The 19,543-nt window shown below is 41.9% G+C and overlaps 1 protein-coding gene across 2 annotated transcripts in view; it reads right to left on the bottom strand.

Annotated features, from left to right (window-relative positions):
* EPAS1 (endothelial PAS domain protein 1) overlaps window positions 1-19,543 on the bottom strand; it is a 76,179-nt gene that overhangs the window by 24,472 nt on the left and 32,164 nt on the right. Inside the window, exons 1-2 of one of the 2 annotated variants that reach the window (XM_056488929.1) lie at window positions 15,287-15,663; window positions 10,185-10,375 (exon numbers count right to left, since the gene is read on the bottom strand). In XM_056488929.1, coding sequence (XP_056344904.1) covers window positions 10,185-10,375; window positions 15,287-15,345 — 250 coding nt within the window. In that variant the 5' untranslated portion in view covers window positions 15,346-15,663. Of the gene's footprint in view, window positions 1-10,184; window positions 10,376-15,286; window positions 15,664-19,543 lie in introns of those variants that run through there. The other variant, XM_056488930.1, reaches the window with a different exon arrangement.

The following is a 19,543-nucleotide window of genomic DNA, read 5'->3' on the forward strand; positions in this document are numbered from 1 at the left end:
GCACCCCAGCCAGCCTTTTTTAATGCAGGCACATCCAGTTACAAGGTGATAAATTATTTTTTTGCTGTTAAAATTTCCTTTCAACAAACCTCTTCTGGTGGAGCCTACTGAACAGCATATGAAAAGGATGCCCTTATCTCTAAGAAAGGCAGGAGATACTTTTCTAAATCTTTTGGCAAATACAAGATCCTTTCTTCACCTTCAGCATGTCTCTGCAAGACGTGTTTCCAGTCACTAACACCTGCAGATGCAAATGACTGAAGTGCATCTTCTTTGTGCATGTTCTCTTGGCCACTTGCAACATTTGTACCTCCTAACAGGCACAAGGTAGAGGGCAAGCCTTACAGAAGGTACATAAACCTGTGCATCCCTAACAAACACCTAACAGGACTTCCATCAGGTCAGGTTTTCTAAGAAATTCAAATACAGCTCCTACAAAACTTGCCTAAATAGACCTCTTCACTCAGTACAGAGACATCTGTTAAGACTACTTTGAATAAAAAAAATGTATAAAACTCCCTTGAACTCATTCTGGGTAAATCTCTTTGTCACCCCATAAATCTCAGTATTTCTTGGAGACCCATCTCACTGATTGATACCCACTTTTTCATCTGCAGACCTCAGAACTTCCTACGCTCCACTCCACCAAAGTCTGACAAGCTTCAACACTCACCCACACCTCCCCTGTTCTGCAAGGAGAGCCTCAGACTCTCCTTATGTCCTAGATGTTTGCCTGTGCAGATTCATGAACCCAGTGCACCTCACAAATTTCTAGGAGAGAGATGCCACCGTTCAGCTGAAACCTAAGACCATGTTAGAATATTTAACACAGCTGGTGTTTTTTTGGTTATACATTTTCCTGGTACCTTCTGGCTGCAGTGTAGTGACAATTGATGGCACCATGATGCCCTTGTCATGTATGCTCTAATTGTGCCATGGGAGGCAGCACCTGACAAAACTGCAGGCAGGGTGGAAGGGGCAGGCACTGCTCCTCCTGATGCCAGTCACACAAATGCCCATTTCCCTTCTATGCTTTTAAGCATGTCTCAGCTCCATGAATAAAAAGCTGTCAAGGAATGACATGCAGACAGCTAGTATGGAAAAATTTCTATGTAGGAGCTGGCCCATTAATTTCTTGGTATGTTTTATGTGAAACTTCTGAAATTATTTTTTACAAAACCACTTACAGATATTGTATCATGTCTGTACCTCAGACATGCTATGGTGAGCTTATCTTTACAGTTTTGTCAGTTAGCCTGCATGTTTGTGATCAGTCATTGCAAATGTCATAGTAAGGCTCTAATTTTGAAGTGAAAAAGCAAGTAAAAGAAGAAAAAGAATCACACCTTGTTGTCTCAGAATAAGGAATAACCAACTCCAAGATATAGGGCCATGGGCAAGTCCCATCTAGATCAAAGCTGCCCTAGAGCCCATGGAGGCAAGGATGATGAGAGAATAGCTGAAGTGATTCAGCTGGAGCTCCCCATGCTCCTTCCTGGTGGCAGAAGAGTGCACCCAATTGGGTCCACCAGCAATTGTGTTGTCCAGAGGCTCCAGCCATAATTGCATCAGTCTTACTTGCAAGAACAGTAGGACACAAACACATTTATTGGAGAAGTTGCACCTCTGATGGTTTAATGTTGTAATTTCAGCTTACAGTTTGTTCTGTAGTACAAATGCTGTTAGTACTTAAGAAAAGTCATTAATTGTTGTTCTTTTCCTCAGTGAAACTGATCATATTCCTTCATGTTTCTTGCTGAAATACTCATTTTGCAAGAAGTCTAGAAGGCATTGCTTTGTAAAACATTACATGATTTGGGTTCGTTGCTTTTTTGAATAAGGAAGAGGCTGAGCCAAACTAATGCTGTTTTTACTTTGAAGCACTAAAGAGTGATGATTAGAGGATAAGTTTGGTCTACACAGCTCCAGGAACTGCATCTGCTAGTGCCTGAGGATGGACTGCAAGCAAACCAAAAGGGATGAGAATTCTCAATGCAGAGCCCAGCAAACACTGTTTGGAACAGGTAAGTGGTGACAAAAACAATGCTGGCTGCTGCTGCTGCATCCTCCTGTTCCTCAAACACCCCTCCCTGGCAGCAGCCCATCATGCATCATCCAAACAAGAGAAGAAATGGACTCACCCCCAGAGCTATGGAGAGCACTTGGTTTAACACCCTTTGCCTCTCAACAAGACTGTTGGCAGGGAAGAGAGGATGCCCTCTGGGGATGGCCAGCACAGGCTGGGGATTTATCATTTCATGTCCCTGCACTGCAATTCTGGTACACATGCAGGAGCCAGTTCCTCCTCAGTACAAAGCAAATGACTTCAGGAAATTACATCAGGACTAGCATTTAAAATTCAGAAAATATACAATAATATATTTGAATAGTATGCACTTTGACCAAAATGACATTTAGGAAAGGAAAAGAAAAAAAAAAAAAAAAAAAAAAAAAAAAAAAAAAAAAAAAAAGAGAAAAAAAAAAAAAAAGAGGTAAGTGACCATCTGCTCCCAAGCTTGTTTCTGCTGTGTAAAGAATGTCAAGGGTCTTTTTTTACTTTTCCGGAAGCAAACAAATGGTTTATTCAGCAGGGATCATGGCTATAGCCCAAGACAATCAGCCAAGTGTGGGTTCAGAGAAAAAATGACTTTTCAGCTCTAACCCCAGACCCTCCTTACCATTTTTTTTTCCCAGCTCATTAAGTTTGCATTAACAAAACATGACCATTCAAAGGCAGGAAGGCTATTCAAAGCATTTGTATTCTTAAATGCCTCCAACAGTGAAAGACAAACACTTTACTTGTATTATCAGATGATTAGGTTTGCTTTTCCATGTATATGAATTATATTACTTATACAAACACACACAGAGGACATGGATCACTCACATCAGGACTGCAGGTTCAAACCCTTAAGGTCCAAGCTGAGCACAGCACTTAAAGATATAGTCAGCTTTAAAGCATGTGGCTACAGAGGTTTGTGGGATCAGAGTTCACTGTTTTTATTAAAATTATCTTCGTCCAGCTGGAGGCATCTGTGATGTGTACAGGGAGGAGGGAGAGAAGATTGTTTGTGTTGCTGTGCAGCCCATCTCACCTAACCCAAAAGCACAACCAAGGTGTTTTGCAGACACACTCCACTGGTAACTCAATAAACCCAGTGCACCCCCTCCTTCCCCCTCAGCAGCCCGGCTGCAGCAAGAAAGGGGAGCTGGCAGATATGGATTTCTTGTAGTACTTAATAGGGCATGCTCACATTTCAAAGACGAGGAAACCGCAGGCGCTACCAGGCACATAAAGGTGGGTGCCAAGAGCCAAAGCCACTCTGCTGCTGTTGCCCATCTATTCCTTGCCTGCCCCCCCAGCAGCACTGGGAAACACACCAAAGGTGCTCATGTCTTGACTCTTCCCAGGCTCTTTGCAAACACAGCCCCAGAAGGTGCCATCTGTGCTAAGCTGCTGAAGCAGATCAGCTACCTGAGGATCCTAAGTCTGCAGCAAAGAAATATGCTGGGCTGCACTGTGGCGGCCCTGGTATGCCCTGTATCAGGTAACTTGGTATAATTATAGTAATATAAATAATTAATAGGGGTCCCTCCTATGGCTGCAGTGTCAGCATTAGAACATGTTCCCTTTCTCCTGTGGAAACCACTAGCTACTAGTACACAGAGGATACACACACTTGAGGAGAGTGATACATCAGAAACAATTCAGTCATTGCCACTAGCAAAAAATCTGGTTTGCTTCAGAAAGAATATTTTGCAGATGCAAAACAAATAATTGCATAGCTACTGCAAGTTCCTCCCTGAAATCCCTATTGTGTTTCACTTTGCTTTAAATTGTCTTCATTAATTTACCTTGGAGCTGAACTGGAGCACTAGCGTAAGAAAATTTAGCTTCAGATGGAAAATATTTGAGAAAGCCAGGACCAAATGGAAGTGGGAAGTTAGCATGAGGGGGTGAGAGCAGAACTTCAGCCTTGGGTCTCCAATAGGTCTAAGGTCACTTTATCCAGAGAGCAGCACCTCATGTAGGCTTGCCAAGTTTTTGCAGGTCTTCAGGAGCAGTAACAGTGGGACTCAGTTTATACTGGTTTTTAGAGGATGGGTTTTTTTTGTTTGATTGCTTTTTTGTTAGCATTGCATTTCAAAATAGCTGCTAGCTAAATTTTGAAATAAGCATGTGTTTTTTGTTTTTCTCCTGCAACTTTTTCCACCTCCCCTGAGCTAAAGCGGGTACCTCAGTTCAGGCACCATGACAGTATAGCAGGGAGACTGGACTGCAAATATACCAGTTTAAATTAACAGCACATTCAGCAGAATGAAGTGCTGTAATATTGTTGCTCATATTATAGCTACTTGATGGACCCCAGGCGAGATTGTGTTCATGCAATGCTGGAAAGCCCATACAGGAGGAGAATCCCTGTCTAGGGGAGACTGGGAGATGTTGAAACATGTCAAAACACCTCGTAAAACTGCTGCTGTGGGCCTTCCTGGGATGACTGTCAGAGCTACAGGAGAACCAGGAACAGGGTAATGGTGTCCCATATCCCAACATTTGATGGGTCATACATTGCTCACTTTGCCCCTAAGCAACATTTCTTGAATTTTGATACAGTATTTTTTTGGTCCATGTCTCAGTCTGTATTAAAATTTGGTAAGTATTTATTTTGACAAATTTTCTAATCACTAAATAGAATTTATTCATTGACAAGAAACTTTGAACTGTAATAGCAAATGCTTATTGCAGTGTTTATGATAGCCTTTTATGCTAAAAATAACTTTTGTAAACAAGCTTTGATTAATTCTCACTGTCAGGATGTGCACTGTTCCCAAGTTTAAGAACACTTTTTCCGTAGATGCTTGCTCATTTCCTTCAGTCCAACCTCTTGGAACAAGTCTGACGACTCAAAAATCAGGCTTCTCCTTAAAAGAAATAACTCTGCAGGTATAAACAACCTCCTAGAAAACAGCCTATAACTCCTCTCAGCACCTTTGATCTGACTCAAAGGGGTCTTTCTGGTCAGCTCAGAGGTAGACAATGATAAAATGTGTTTCTACTGGAGGTCACATCATCACCTGCACAGAATTTTCCTGGCTTTGTCTCTCATCCCGGTTCTTACAAGTACCAGTAAGTTGCTTACATATTGTGCATAACTGATACCAGGCTACAGCTGCCATTCCAGAGAAGGGCTGTAAAACCTGCCTGACACCAGCAGGCAAAATTAGGGAAGATCTAACAGCAGCTTCATCCTGCATCAGAGAAAGAAGCTTTGAGACAGACTTGTCTCTTCCTGGTTTCTTGTTTTCCATCAAAGGAAAGTGACTGATTTTCCCCCCCTTTTTTCTGTCTTGACAGGGCAGTACATCCTGTTCAAGGGGATATTTTCAATGTGTTCAATAAAAGCTTTCAATTTAGATACACCAAGAAAAAGCTACTCTTAAACTTGAAGCTTCCTGAAGGGCTCTTATCTCCAAGTGCACAAGCAATCTTGGATAAAGAAAACACTTATGTTAGGGTTGTTTTGATTGCAGAGTTTGTATCTAGCTAAATCATTCAGATGCTGCTCCCAGGAACTTGCTTGGAGTCCTGCAGCCATTGGTCTTGAATATTGGGAATACAGCACCCCATCAGACCAGGTGCTGAGTCCCACGGGACCTTTGGGTGCACCTTCCCTGAGAGGGGACATCACTTCAAGCAGCTGAAGCACTCAGCACCCGACTCACTCTCATTCCTAGCAGCATGGCTGGCATAAAACTATTTTTCCAATTTAATAAAAGCAACCAAGTAGACATGCTATTTTTAAAGCACTGTTTTATACCACAATGGTCTGACATGAGAGGCAGTTTGTCCAGACATTCAAAAACAATGCCCACATCGGCTCTCCCTGCAGTCTGTCCTCTCCCTTAAAAGCCTAGAGAAAAGCTATTTTTTCCCTTTCTGCTCCCTGCTGGCTTTCCGGCCCTGTTGTCTCCCTCCCTTGAAACCTTCACACTGGCTTCCTTGTGGCCTCCCTTCTCCCAAACAACTTCCCGTCTGTATCCCTGTTCCCTCCCCATTTCTGCTGTCTGCCTGCATAAGAACAACTCCCAGCCAGTTTCCTTTGCTGGATTTCTGCACAGAAAAGACACCCGGGTGACCACACAACTGGGATGGGATTAAGGCAAGCCAATAAAATAGTGTTTGCCTGATTAGCCTGATTAAAATGTCCATAGTCCTGGCACAGAGAAACTCACTGTACTAAAGATTTCTGGTTCCTGTAACACCTTTAGCATCACCATGGTTCAAATAAACACTTAAAATTACTGGCATTGTGCATACAGGCTTCCTAAAATGGATTCTCCTCCTCATTTTCAGACAAAAAGAGAATATCTGAGGCAGCCTTAGCAGCTATCACCAATGTTAGCCGTTAACCAAGGCAGCCATTCTTTAGCAAAAGCCATTATTTCTCTTTTGCCATCTATTAACTCCCCAAAAAATCATCAGCCTTACTTACTAGCTATACTAGAAAATAATAGGGGAAAAGTACTGCTAACAGTTTTTCGGACCACACTAAAGAACATAAGATCCCAAATCCAAAAACTCCACTACTGATAAGCATCAGAATTCCTATTTTCAGCAGCAACTTTATGGGATCAAAACCTTTACTTGAAAAGAGCAAAGATCAGTTCTAAATTTATCCCAAACATTTGAATGTGACGATGGCAAAAATGTACTATGCCGACAGAATTAGGAGACATCTTGAAAAATATTTAAGATGATCATAATGAAATATTTCTACTTAGCATTCCAATTATACTGTGTACTGTTCTGTGCACAACATGGAAACAGTATTATAAAGCTATTGTTTCAGTTTGCTTCCTGTGATACTAATCTCAATCAGGCCGTCAGACGAACAGCCTGCATTTCTAAATGTTAAAGGCTTCCTCTCCAACATTCCCACACAGAATTGCCTACTGTGAAAATCAAAGGGAAACGTGTTACTAAGTAAAGCAGCAACTTTTATAAAGCAAAACCTGGTATTTTTTACCCTTTTGAACTCTGAGATATACAACCAGCTATTTCCTATTATGATAGGATACAAGGGCCAAGCTCGGCCCTGCAGCGCCTGCCGGAGACGTGCACTCTGCAATCCAGAAGTTGGGATTTTTCAAGGCACGTAGCAGGAGAGCTCTCAATGAGGGCTCAGATTCAGGGGCTCTGCCATTCACCTGCTGGAAGAATGTGGGCATAGATTTCCCCAGGTCTTGGCTTCCCAACAGATAAATGATCATTATGCAGACACAACTAACAAAACAGCCCGAGTTACACAAGTGAAAAGCCCTATTCCCATTCAGGGAATAATAGGAAAGGGCATGAGACACTCAATGCCAGTGGAGTGACACTGGCAAGTTGCCTATGGCCATCTCCAAAATCCCACCTGGAGCATCAGCTTGCAGAAAGATGAGGGTACAGCCCTGGGAAAGGCCTTGTTCTCTCTGCTTCAGACAAAATTGCCTTAAAACAGAGAGATGTGTTTGAGAATCGTGCCTACTAATAGTAACAAACTAAAATATGGTGTGCTAGTAGGTTTTGATAGACTAAATAAGTAAAAGAAAAATGGCAATCAAGCAGTTTTCTCTCTGTCACATTTTGAAGCTTTTTTGCAAGCTGCAGCAAATGTCATTTCAAAGTCCAAATTACTGACAGAACAAATACACTCACTTAACTCCAGTTTACAATTCGGTGTCCAGCCCAAATAATCAAAGCCATTTCAATAAAGACAACATAAAGCAAAGAGGGGATTTGTGGGCTGGGACAGGCATTTGCTTCTGTGAACTTCCATCTCCCCATTTCCCAGTTCATCCATCAAGAGATGACAGTGTTCCCCAAGTTCCCTGTCAGTCAAACCAGACTTCTCAAATGCAACACTATATTTATGGTCAAATTCCAGGCTGCTAAACATGCACACAAAACCTTTGCTGCAGCTTTGCTTGGGGATCAGAAAGGGTCCAAAGCAGAAGCAAGAACAGAATGAGCACAAACATCACCCAAGCCCAATTTCCATCTTACTTCACCCTCATCAAAACAGGATAAGCAGCAAATCCTTGATCTGTGAGCCTCCAGCTGGATAAAAAACTTACCACTCTGAATTAAACTGAACAGCCTTCTAGTGAAAGTCAGTGTCCTTATAAAGACTGACATTATTCAGAAGTCCACAAAGATAGGATACTTAACTTTTATGTTAGCTATACTCAGATTAGTAGAATACTAGATGAACAGAAGACAAGGTTTTCTGACTTGAGTTCTTTAATTACAACGTATTTTCATTATCAGATAATAATACCCAAAATTTTGAGAAAATCCATCCTTTTAAAGGTCAATTCCTCAGAATAGAAGCATCTAAGATTTTGAAATACTTATCTACACCTCTGGTTCCTAAAGATGCAGCCATGGACAAATCTGCATTTTACTAAACATGAATTTTAATGAGAAGATTTACTCCAAGGTAATATTTGGACTGAGGAAGTGAGTGCATCAGATTTAAGGTTATGCAAATAACTAATACAGAGAAAGCAAGAAACATTAAAGTACAGCCTCCGCTACTGTAACATTTTAATTTTAGATTATTTTCTGTTGGGTACTAGTGGAACTTCAAGAAAATGTGAATTGTCTACATGAATCACATTATTTTTCAAATATCATCACAGAAATATGTCTCAGAAATATAATTTTGTGCATGTATGAATATTATACACATATACTGAATTGTCCACAATATCAAATGAGTCTAAGCCTTAACACTATAGAAGCATCAAAAAAAAATGTATTAGTCAGTAGACTTTTTCCCCACTGAGAAATGTAAATTCATTTGAAAAGTTCACTTTAATCTTAATAGGTTTGCAAATGTATTTTTCTGACAACTGCATCCAACTATTTCATGTCAGTTTTCACAGGCACAGACATTACTTATATTATCGGTTAGAGCCTCTCAGATTCTTACTTTTCCTATGGTGTGTCAGTCTCCAGTTCATGCCATATAAATATTTGAAAAGCTGAGGCTGTGTTTTTATGAGAAAGTTACTAACAAATTGGCTTTGTTTAAGAACATTTACTATTTACGCAACTTCTTCAAGTATTAGTTACACGACAAAATCAGAGATGATTTCCAAACACTGTTCAGTACATAAACTTTTCTTTTCACAGATGTACATGATAAAAGCACATTTTAAAAGATAAGATAAAAATGCCTACATTTTATACAGTAGGCTTCAGCAAAAGCCAAAAGTGCTACGAGAAATTACAGAGTGCACAGAAGCAGAAGTGAATTTGCCATATTCCAGACTAACCAATAACAAACCAACAGCAAATTTGACTACAAAATGGGATGCTTCCTAACAACATTTTTTAAAGTAATTGCTCTTGTATGACTCAACTTTTCTGTGTAGAGGAAGTGCAATCGTGATCTTATTGGGAGTCTTGCCATTAATGAAGGAAAAGACGAAATTCTGGGGTTACCATTCACAAACAATGCAGGCATTGTTTTCTTAACGTATTCTCAACCCTCACAGGTCACTGTGTGAAAGTTCTGGAAACATCAGTTGTTTTCATTGATCTTACAGGCTACTCAAGACATGTATTTCCATCAAAGTGGTTATTCAAGTATAGGGGCAAAATAAGAATATTCCAAATTTTATCAGATTTCACAGGCTATAAAAATTATGCTTGTTCACATTTCCTACTAGTCCAACATGAGCAAAACTGATTGCATAGAATCCATTCACATCAAGTATTTAGAAGTAGTTTTAGCTATCTTAGTTCAGCTTGTTTTCAGCAATCTACCTACTACTCTTTGCCAGTGGATAGCACAATTACCCCTTTCAAACAAAGTATTGGACCTTCAGAGCATCCCAGCTGCTGTTTGAATGTGCAGGCACAAACATGCTTTGCCAAAACAAAAATTATTTGTTTCAGCATGGAAGCTTAAGGCATGTTTGAATTCTGATTACACTCTTAAAAGCTCAAAATCTCGCAACTGAGATTAACAAACCACATTCAAGAGTTCTCAGAGGTTGTACTTAGAGAGACAAAAAAACCTGCATTAATTGTTACTTTGGTAACCCTGCAGCCAGAGAAGAGCGTGCATAATCTTACCAAGCTGCCATCAGCCAGCCCAGACAATCAAGTTGTTTTAGCCAGATCTTACCTGAAGACAAAAGCTTATGAGTCCGTAGGAAACTGATTGCCAGGCGCATTATGGATGCCTTGTCCAGGTGGGAACTGATGTTGTGGGGCAGGGGCAGCTCATGTGCCAGCTCATAGAAAACCTCGGTCTCTTTGCTTCTTCTGCATCTCGCTGCATCTCTTGATTTCTCCTTCCTCCGTTCGGAGCTGCTCCTGACAGGTAAAGAAGAGAAAGGAAAAAGCATTTCTTGAAATGCAATTCACAACTTGGGAGGTGTTTACCAGAGTACATCTTCTCAGCAATGAATCCATTCTGTCAAGTGTTTGAAATCAATTGGCCAGGCTTTAATACCAATTTGTGCCCTTTGAATGGGAATCAGGAGAGGACTGCCACAGCTGGAAAGGGCTCCCATTGTACATGAGTCAGCCTCTGAACGCCCTGAATCCCCACGCAGTTCAACAGGATTGAGATCTGCCTTAGACAAGAGATTCAAAATGAAACAGCAAACTATTACTCCTGGGATTCAGGAAACATTAAAAATATTTTTTTGTTTGTTCCATCTGAATTTACTTACAGGGCAGCAATCCTTTCTAAAGCTAGAATAATTACAGTGAATATGGCTGTGACATAGATACAACAATGTTGTGAAGTTTCAATGGCTGCACTCCACATTAAAATAAAAGTAGCAGTAGAGTATCAAATCATGTTGGTCTATAGAACTCTCTCAGCTCTTAATCCAAAACTTGTCCAGAAAGCTATCTTCCTTTGACATGAAGAGCATAAAATGGAAAATACTATTGCTTGCAAGAGAGCCCTTCTTTGGAGAAGCTGTTCTAATTAAATCACCATCTCTCCATTGTCTATGAAAATAGATTCCTTCTTGAGTAAAATAACATAACCAATGGAGCCAACCTTCTTCAAACTCCATGGCGAACAGAAGGGCAGGAAAAAAGGGGAAGACATTTTATGAAGCAAGTATGCAAATTTAAGCCACCAAGGGACATAAAGCTAAATTTAACATGTGAGAAGCACAAGGAATACATTTATAATGTTCTGGGATAGGGCATTTTGAGAGCGAACTCTACAGACTCTAAGGTTCTTTAATGAAGTACAGTTCTTATTTTAGAACATGAAGCATCTGAATCCATTTAAAACCATGAGCCATTTCAACCCCACATGTTCTGCTGATACTCCAAGTCCCTACCCTTGCATGAGTTGAGGTTTTGCAGTTGAGGATCACAGATGTACCAACACAAAATACATTTCTTTCCAGGCCAATTCTTGCAACACTCCACCAGTGCCACTTGACTGAGCCCAGAACAGGGTGCTAAGTAGAACAGTTCCACTGTTTTTGCTGTTTTGGCTGCACTTCCATTTCTAGAATCACCAGTAGAACCTGTCTCCACTCTAAAGGCTTCCAAAAATGAAGCAGCTTATAACTTGTTTTTTCCAACATCAATATAAAATCATGAGCCCGTAAACTGAAAATGGATCAACCAAAAAAACCCCACCCTATCAAAACAAGGATTTTCAATAAATATATTTTGTTGCATGAAGATTATGAGAAAAAAACAAGTATTAACTGCATTACTTAATTCTAGAAACTGTTTCAATCATGATTGGTCTCATGCAAAACTGCCTAAAATAGAAAAAGAGTATTAATCCATAGTAGAGCATTCTAAAGAAGATGACTATTTCTTGAAGACCTAGACAGTCTGCAAAAGCTTCTAGCATTGAAACCACAGGAGGCTTCATAAATTAGTAAGAAGGAAAACCAGCCAGGATGTGCATTAAACACCAAGAGTAAAGTCACAATAAGGTGTTTGCTGGGCTCAACAAGGCTGGACACAACATCATCATTCAAAGCAGGAGGGAGCACACAACACATCAGCAGAGCCCTTGTGCTGCAAAACACAAGAAGCTGGGCATATATGTGGGATCAGACAGGTGCTCACTAGTGGGTGTGCTCACAGGGCAAGGGGGCTTACATTCCTACAGTATCCTCTCAAGACCAGTGATCAGCCCTCAGCAAACCTCTTTCACAATTATTTTGCCCAAGGTGAATGTTTTATAACATGGTCTCTGTTACAGGAGGCATGTTCTGGAGGAGACCTACACACATTTCAGTACACAATGTCAGGATCCAACTTCAATAATTACTTCAGGGGTATTGCTGAAGCGAACACCAACCCACCTAAGTTTGAACCTAAAGAAAATTCACAAGGTGACATTAACTCATTACTTTTCTCCTTGCCAAGTAAAAGTCATACTACATCCATGTGAAAAAAAAAAAAAAGTCCCTTCTTACAACTATCTGAGAAGATACAACAAAAAATGCCCCATGTTCTCCCAGGGCAGGTGGTGGCTACAGGAGAGTCATGTATAATACTTATACTGATGGTACAGAAACACAGCTTGCTCTCTAAAGAAAAATGTGCCTACTCTGTGCCTATACAGATGCTAGAGTGGGAACAAATCTCAGTTTCTAATTATACCAAGAAAATAAAAGAGTAGAAGCAAAACAAAACCAAACAGAACAAGAACTGTGTAGCAGTATTTGTGAGCATTTCCCATTGTCGCTTGAAAAAAATAACTTCAATCATAAATGTTTGAGCTCTGTTCTAAATCTAGAGGCCACAATTTTCCCATTAGAATCAACTTGGGCAAAACAAGATCCAATCCTTCATTTAATTACGAAACTTTGGGAACCAAGGCCAAAGCCAGGTCACAATTTATACGTAAAAACAGGTTGTATAAGACAGGGTCTCACATGACACCACTGCAGCCACAAAGAAAAATATTTAGTTTTCTAACCTCTGTAAATATAATTTTGAAGTGTGGCTAATGAGACAAGCTGGTTTCAATAACCATGGGTTGCTCAAGGTTTCTAACAGTTAACACTATTAGAGAGAAATATTTTCTCTCTGTTACAGATGCTTTCCCTCATCACTGCTTCTGACTGTCCTGCTGAGGTCCTCTGCAGAGAGGCATCTCTGTTCATTACACACCACACAAGAGCTTTCTCAGAAAACTAGGGGAGGAATCAGCCTGCCTGGTTGCTTTCAAAAGACTTTTCTGCTCATCCATTATCATTTTAAATAAGCAAACAACTTGCCCATTAAGCATTTCTCCTTGTGGCTTCCTGCACCTCAATTTTCCTCCCCATCTCCCTCATTTCCCCCCATTTCCCCACTCAAGACCTCCATCTATGCTTGCTTCCTTTGCCTCCCAGGGATGTCCATGTCAAAGATGGTCATTCTGTGCTTATTTGTCCTGGTTGCAAAAGACTTCCAAATTGCAGTTGAGTGACAGAACACTGCAAAAACAGTATTCTCATGATTTTTGTTTGCAGACTGTAGGCCATATAATAATTCTCTCTGCATTTACCCCCACATGATTAGCATTTCACCCTGGGTGAGTCTGGACCACCCATAGTTGGAAAGTGGTAAAGTGACTGCTCAGCAACCTGCACGACTGGAGGCCAGGAGGAAAGAAAGGCTGACACTGAATCCTCTTCACACATCACCCAGGCAATAGAGAAGAGGCCTGGGCTCTAGCTAATTTATGAATCATTCCCTCCTAGCACATAAACCTCCCACTTATGTGGCAGAGAGAGAGCACACGCGTGCGTCACTGCTTGGAGAAAACAACGCAAGCCGAAACCTCGCTCGCTCTGACAGATTTCTGAAAGTGCAGAGGAAGAGCAGAGAAAGCCACCATGAATCAAGCCACCCTTATGCTGGCCCAAAGCCCCAGGGTATTCCAAGGTAAGCCTCCATGGAGCTCCCAGGCACCTGCTCCTCCTGGAGCCCCAGGATCGGGCAGGACAGGACTCGACTGAGCTGCACAGGCACCCTCACACTGCAGTCACAGCAAAACTGGTCCAATAAACCAAGAAAGAAATGGAGAAGCTCAAATTTGTTTTTGAAATGGAGAAGCCAAGCTGAGGAGTGGGTCTGGTGACTCCATTCAGGACCTGGCTACATAAAAGGTGGTCAGGAGACTTGCGAAGGAGCAGGGAGTGCTGCCTCCCAGCAAGGACTCTCCCAGGGCTGCTGGATGATGCACTGGTGCTGCACTGCTCATGGGCGTGCAAGCCATTGGGAATGGGAGAGCTCCAGAGGCACAGGCAGTTCTGTGACACAGAACACAAGTACAGCACTGTACCCTCAGGACAGCTGTTTACATGATTTCCCACTCCCTCCCGGTGGGTTTAGTCTGCACTCTGAAAATAGAACTTATGGGCCAATGCACGTGAGAAAAGATGACAAACAACTGTAAGTGCTCCCAGGTGAAGCTCCCGTATTTTAGTAAGCAGTTCTCCATGCTCCTCCCTACAACTCAAACACCAAACTAGTCCCAAGGGAACACCCATGCCCAGGAACAGAGCTCTTGATCCCACTGAGTGCAAACACCTCAGGTGATGCAGGAATGCCTTGCATGGATCCCAGGAGCCAGATTCCTATCTCTTTGCTCATGTCCAGCAGGCCCTTGCAACACAGCTTCACAGAAATCAGCAGGAATGCCTGCAGACAGAGGTCTTGCACACCCGGGGTGAAGATCTTAATCTGACTTTCTGAAGCCTCTCTTACTGCAGGACTGGAAATTTCAGGGGCAGCAATTTATTAGCAAAACCTGAAGCCCCACATAACCCATCTGGCTTAAACAATCCTGCAAAACTACCATGTCAGTTTAGGAATTACCTTCCCAGTGCCCTCTGCTGTGACAGCTCTGGGCTCCAGCAGCCAGGAAAACTGCTGAGACAGCCAGCCTCAGCCAGGGGCTGCACTGATGCCCCTGTCCTGCTGCAGCATCCTCAGAAGGTACCTGTGACCCAGAGACAGGAAGGATCAGCCCCACTAACAGTGGGGCACACAGATCATCCCCCTCCTGGGAGCTCTGGCACATGGCGTCACTAACTGATCCCAGGCTTGGTGAGGCACCTACACAATCCTCTCCAGCTCAGCAGCCAGGGACTGAGATGAGGTTTCAGTCCTGTCTCTGCAGCTTCAATCCCACCAGTACTTCATCTCCACCAGTAATCCCTCCCCACCCCTCCACCCATACACCTGCCTGCTCCTTCCCCCGGGCTGTTCCAGCCCCCCAAAGCCCTCGGTACCCACTCAGCTGATGAGAGTGCCAGGCAGTCAGCATCAGGGATCCTCCCTTCTGTCAGGGACATTGGTGGCCTCCTCTGAGCTGATGGAGGGGACTTGCCAGGACAGCAATCTTCTGCTTGGGGTTTCGCTGCTCCTCACGAGTCCATGTGGGTCGATACTCAGGTTGTATGCACACACACACACACACACACACGCTCGTTTAAGATTCAGCAGTGCAGCAACTGCACTGAATTACACTCCCACTGTGCAGGCTCCAGATCACAGAAGCTTTCAGAGAAACTGAAATGCACACCTTGCAGAAAAATATCTCACAAGTAACCCGGTAGCCTTCAGTCATACCTACACTCTGTGTGACACATCCAGGCAGCACTTTGAATTATGCAGTTCAGACAGACCCGCTTGAGTTTGCTTCATGATTTTGGTGACCCTTGGACTTTGCTTCAAACTGCCATGTATGCAAGCCAGTAAAACAACAGGCATATTACTTTATATCCAATGGCTGGTTATTAAATGTTTCTAGCTTCAGCACTTTAAAGGTCAAGAATCCACAGTTAATTAAGTTGTCACACGAAATTTCTCTAGCAAATGCTCATTTCGAATGGTTTAGAGTTAAAGCATCAAATGCTAACTTGCAGAACAAGAAAAATACATTCTGTGGATGAAAAGATAAAAAAATACTTTACAGTATAGAAAATGAAAAATCAGATGCTTAGCCTAACAAAATTCTAACTAAAACCTGTAAAAACTCAATAAAACATTTTAACAGGCAGTACTACCTTAGATAACAAAAAAAGATTTATTTTAAACTAGCAAATTCATCTTTTGCTGAGTTTATATTTTGCATTACTTTCTGTTTGGCAAATCCCTAGTTGATTTGAACCAGAATAATAAAAAAGTTTTGCTGACTGTGAGGCACTCCACAGCTATCTCAGAACCACACCAGAGATGTGCTTGTAGACACCAAGCAGCCAGCAGTCATGCTTACTTAGCCTTAAAATTCCTTTAAGAAGAATTTGTAACCATTCTACCTGACAAATAGTTTATTCTGGATGGCATGCTGTGCTTTTGAAGGCTCCCTCCCTTAAAGTAATAAAAGTGACCATTGGTAAATAAAAATTGCTAGAAGCAGCGATTTACTCACTCCCCACAAACTCAGGCCAAACTAGGAAAGCTGTGAAGGAAACCCATACACAATGCCATGCAGGTCCCTCCTTATACCGCTTTCCAGTGAAAGTAACTATTTCTAAAGCCTCAGAAGACACCAGATGCCCAGGTTCAGCACAGCAGCAAGAGGAAAAGCAAGGGAAAGGACACACGGTTATTTTTCAGGAGGATGAAAAAAACCCAAAACAAGTTTGAAATATGTGGAGTGCTCATGGAGGGCAAGTGCTAAAGCAGCATTGCTGCCCACTGGGATACAGGGCCCTGTACACAGACAAAACAAACTAAAAGGACACCAAAATGGGGAATTTGTTAATAAAGGAAATGAAAGTTCAAAGGTAACAAGAAAGGCAACTAACAGAAAGGGCTATTACAAAAAAAAAGGAAATGAAGTGTCTTCCACCCTTCCTTTAAAGCTGCCCTAACTTACAGTAAGTCACCAGAGGCTCCTTGGCGTGTTTGAGGAATTTCTTGTGTTTCTCTACATGTGAATTAAATAACAAATCCCTGCTAGCTCAGCAAAGCTTGGCACCTACTGCATAGCAATATTGATGCAATTCCTTCGCCAAAGTTTAAAACCAATGGTGAGGTGACAGGAAAATGAGAAATCTGAGTGTCTCAGCAACAGAAGAGGGAAGAGTCTACATTGAGTGAGGAACTCACTTCCATTCTCATTAGGATGCTTGGCACAACAACAGAGGATTTGGCTACTACAATTACAGTATCAAGAGATGAGGCTTAAATGAATACCAAAGTTTTGGTGCCTTTGAACATTTTTATGATTCACTAAGTCCATATCACTCCAACACCCTCAAAGATGACAGTAACACAGACAGCAACAGGTTTTCTTTACAGGAGATAAATTTATATGTACTTTAAAAGTACACATAAAACTACAACCTTTCAAGTGTCTGAAGCTCTGTTTGTACCTTTAGTCATAATAATTAAAATGTATTGGGTTTTTATTTTATTTATTTTCATTTATTTTCATTCTTGGCACTGATTTCTGTAACAAAAAAAATAGTGGTACTAACACAAAAAGCATTATATCTATACAGTTTTAAAATGTTTATAGCACTGGCATCTTTTTTAAACCACTAACTGCATTTAATGCAGCTACTACTAAAAGAAAAACACTTTGCAAGTGCAATTTAAGGTATCACTGTAAATACTGAAGTTATCACAGCAACTGTGTAGCACTTTGAAAGTTCAATGTTGCAAACCTCACTGAGGCTGCAGAAGCACTGACATTTTTGAGAGCATTTAGGTTCACCATATGTCAACAGAGTCTGATAAATTTAATCATAGTAAGCAAAACAATGTCTAAGGATTTATGTTCTTCCTTTTTTCCTTCTGGTTTTATGAGTACCTTGAACAGAAAGATAAGTATTAGGATTTCGGCAGCCATTAATCTCTTCCTGGATTAATTTACGATGCTGAGTGCCAGCCTGTCCCGCAGCTGCCACGCCAGCACAAGCCTGGTACCTCAGAGATGTGCCAAATGCTTTGTGTCCAGGGCAAGGCACAGCCCCATGGAACCACCTGAGGCCCATGGCGTGCAGAGAAGATGCCAGGCTGCTGATCAGCTCTTAGAGCAGATAGTGGTACTGCCTTTTTGCCTATATTAGCGCTAGGTGACTTTACTCTGGCTTAGTTTTCAGGAAGTGCAGTATCCCACTCCAAGTCACTGCATGCTCAGAAAGCACCAATGCTGCTCACAGAGGGTCAAAACAGCTCTGGGTCACCTTTGCAAAGCTGCTGCAGCCCACATTTAAAACAGATCAGTGAAACACATCCTCCATCTTCTCAAATACTAGGGGTCTTTGGAAAGAAACAAGCACAGCATATGGTCAAATCTCAGTGGACCAGCCAATCATCCCAGCTCAGGTCTTCCCTGCCCAGACTGGCTTTGCACTGCTCTGCTCCATAAAGATTCCTTCCCTGTGGCAATCAACTCTGACACCAGCCAAGGCAAGGCAAGCTTCAGGCCCAGCACCAACCACTGTAAACAACAGAAATGACTGTTTCAACATTGGCCGAAACTGAACCGTTTTAAATCTGACAATTTTTTTTGCAGGTGATAAATGTATCACTCTGCTTTTCTCTCCTGCAATCGCACTGCAGTGGTGGGGATAAGGTTGGTTATGACAATGCACAACCCCAGATGTCTATCAATGATTTGTGTTTGAGAGATTGCAGATCCTTATCTTGGGGCATTACTTGTAGTAATCAGTCAATTTTGACAGCTAATCTAGAGGGCCATGCACATTGTTGCTCAAAGGCTCAGCAGGTATTGCTAAGATCTGTTTTCAGATAACCCAACTATTTACCTACTCTAAAAAACACATATGAAAGGATGTGCTTTATCTCTTCACCAGCGGGTTAAAGCTAAAGGTGAATGAAGTGCAATTTGCAGGCTGGGGGAAGGGGGGTTAAATTCAAAAGTTAAATTCAGTTAAATCCAAGTTAAATTCAAAACCAGCCCCAGTTTTTGATGGGGCACCGGCCACATCCCCAGCCCATACCAAACCACAACTGGCGTTATTTAACAAGATGGCACAACTGCAGGTAAACAGGGACAAGTTTTCAATAAAGCTTTATTTCAAGCCTAAGGGACAATCATTGCCATTGCATGACTCTGCTATCAGTGGTATGCTTCAGCCCCAAACCCACTCAACCATAAACAGTTCAGAGAGTGGGGCAGAGCATTGTTGACAAATCCCAAGTTTTACAATCTGTGTTGTGCCTTGAGCAATACCCACCAACATTTGTGGGGGCAAACCCTGGGGCTTCAGCAGGCTTGGACCAGTATCTCATGACATTTTAGCTCTGTGCTGGCACATTTGCTGACAGGTTCACACAAGGGGCCTTTGTGGGTAAGAACAATGAGAGAGGCCTGCACAGCACAGGAAAATGGGTGGTGACCACCAAGGGCTGGAAAAAAGCCTCTTTCAAAGGAAGGTCTTTGAAAACATTCATTACACCCCACCCAGCTATTTTCACTACAATATTTCAGTACATAAAAACAACACAGGGAAAATAAACAGCCCACCCTTCAATATGTTGTAGGTTCTCCAACCGCTGAAAAGAAATCAGCAA

Source organism: Oenanthe melanoleuca, chromosome 3 (genome assembly GCF_029582105.1).
Source record: "Oenanthe melanoleuca isolate GR-GAL-2019-014 chromosome 3, OMel1.0, whole genome shotgun sequence".
Lineage (NCBI taxonomy): Eukaryota > Metazoa > Chordata > Aves > Passeriformes > Muscicapidae > Oenanthe > Oenanthe melanoleuca.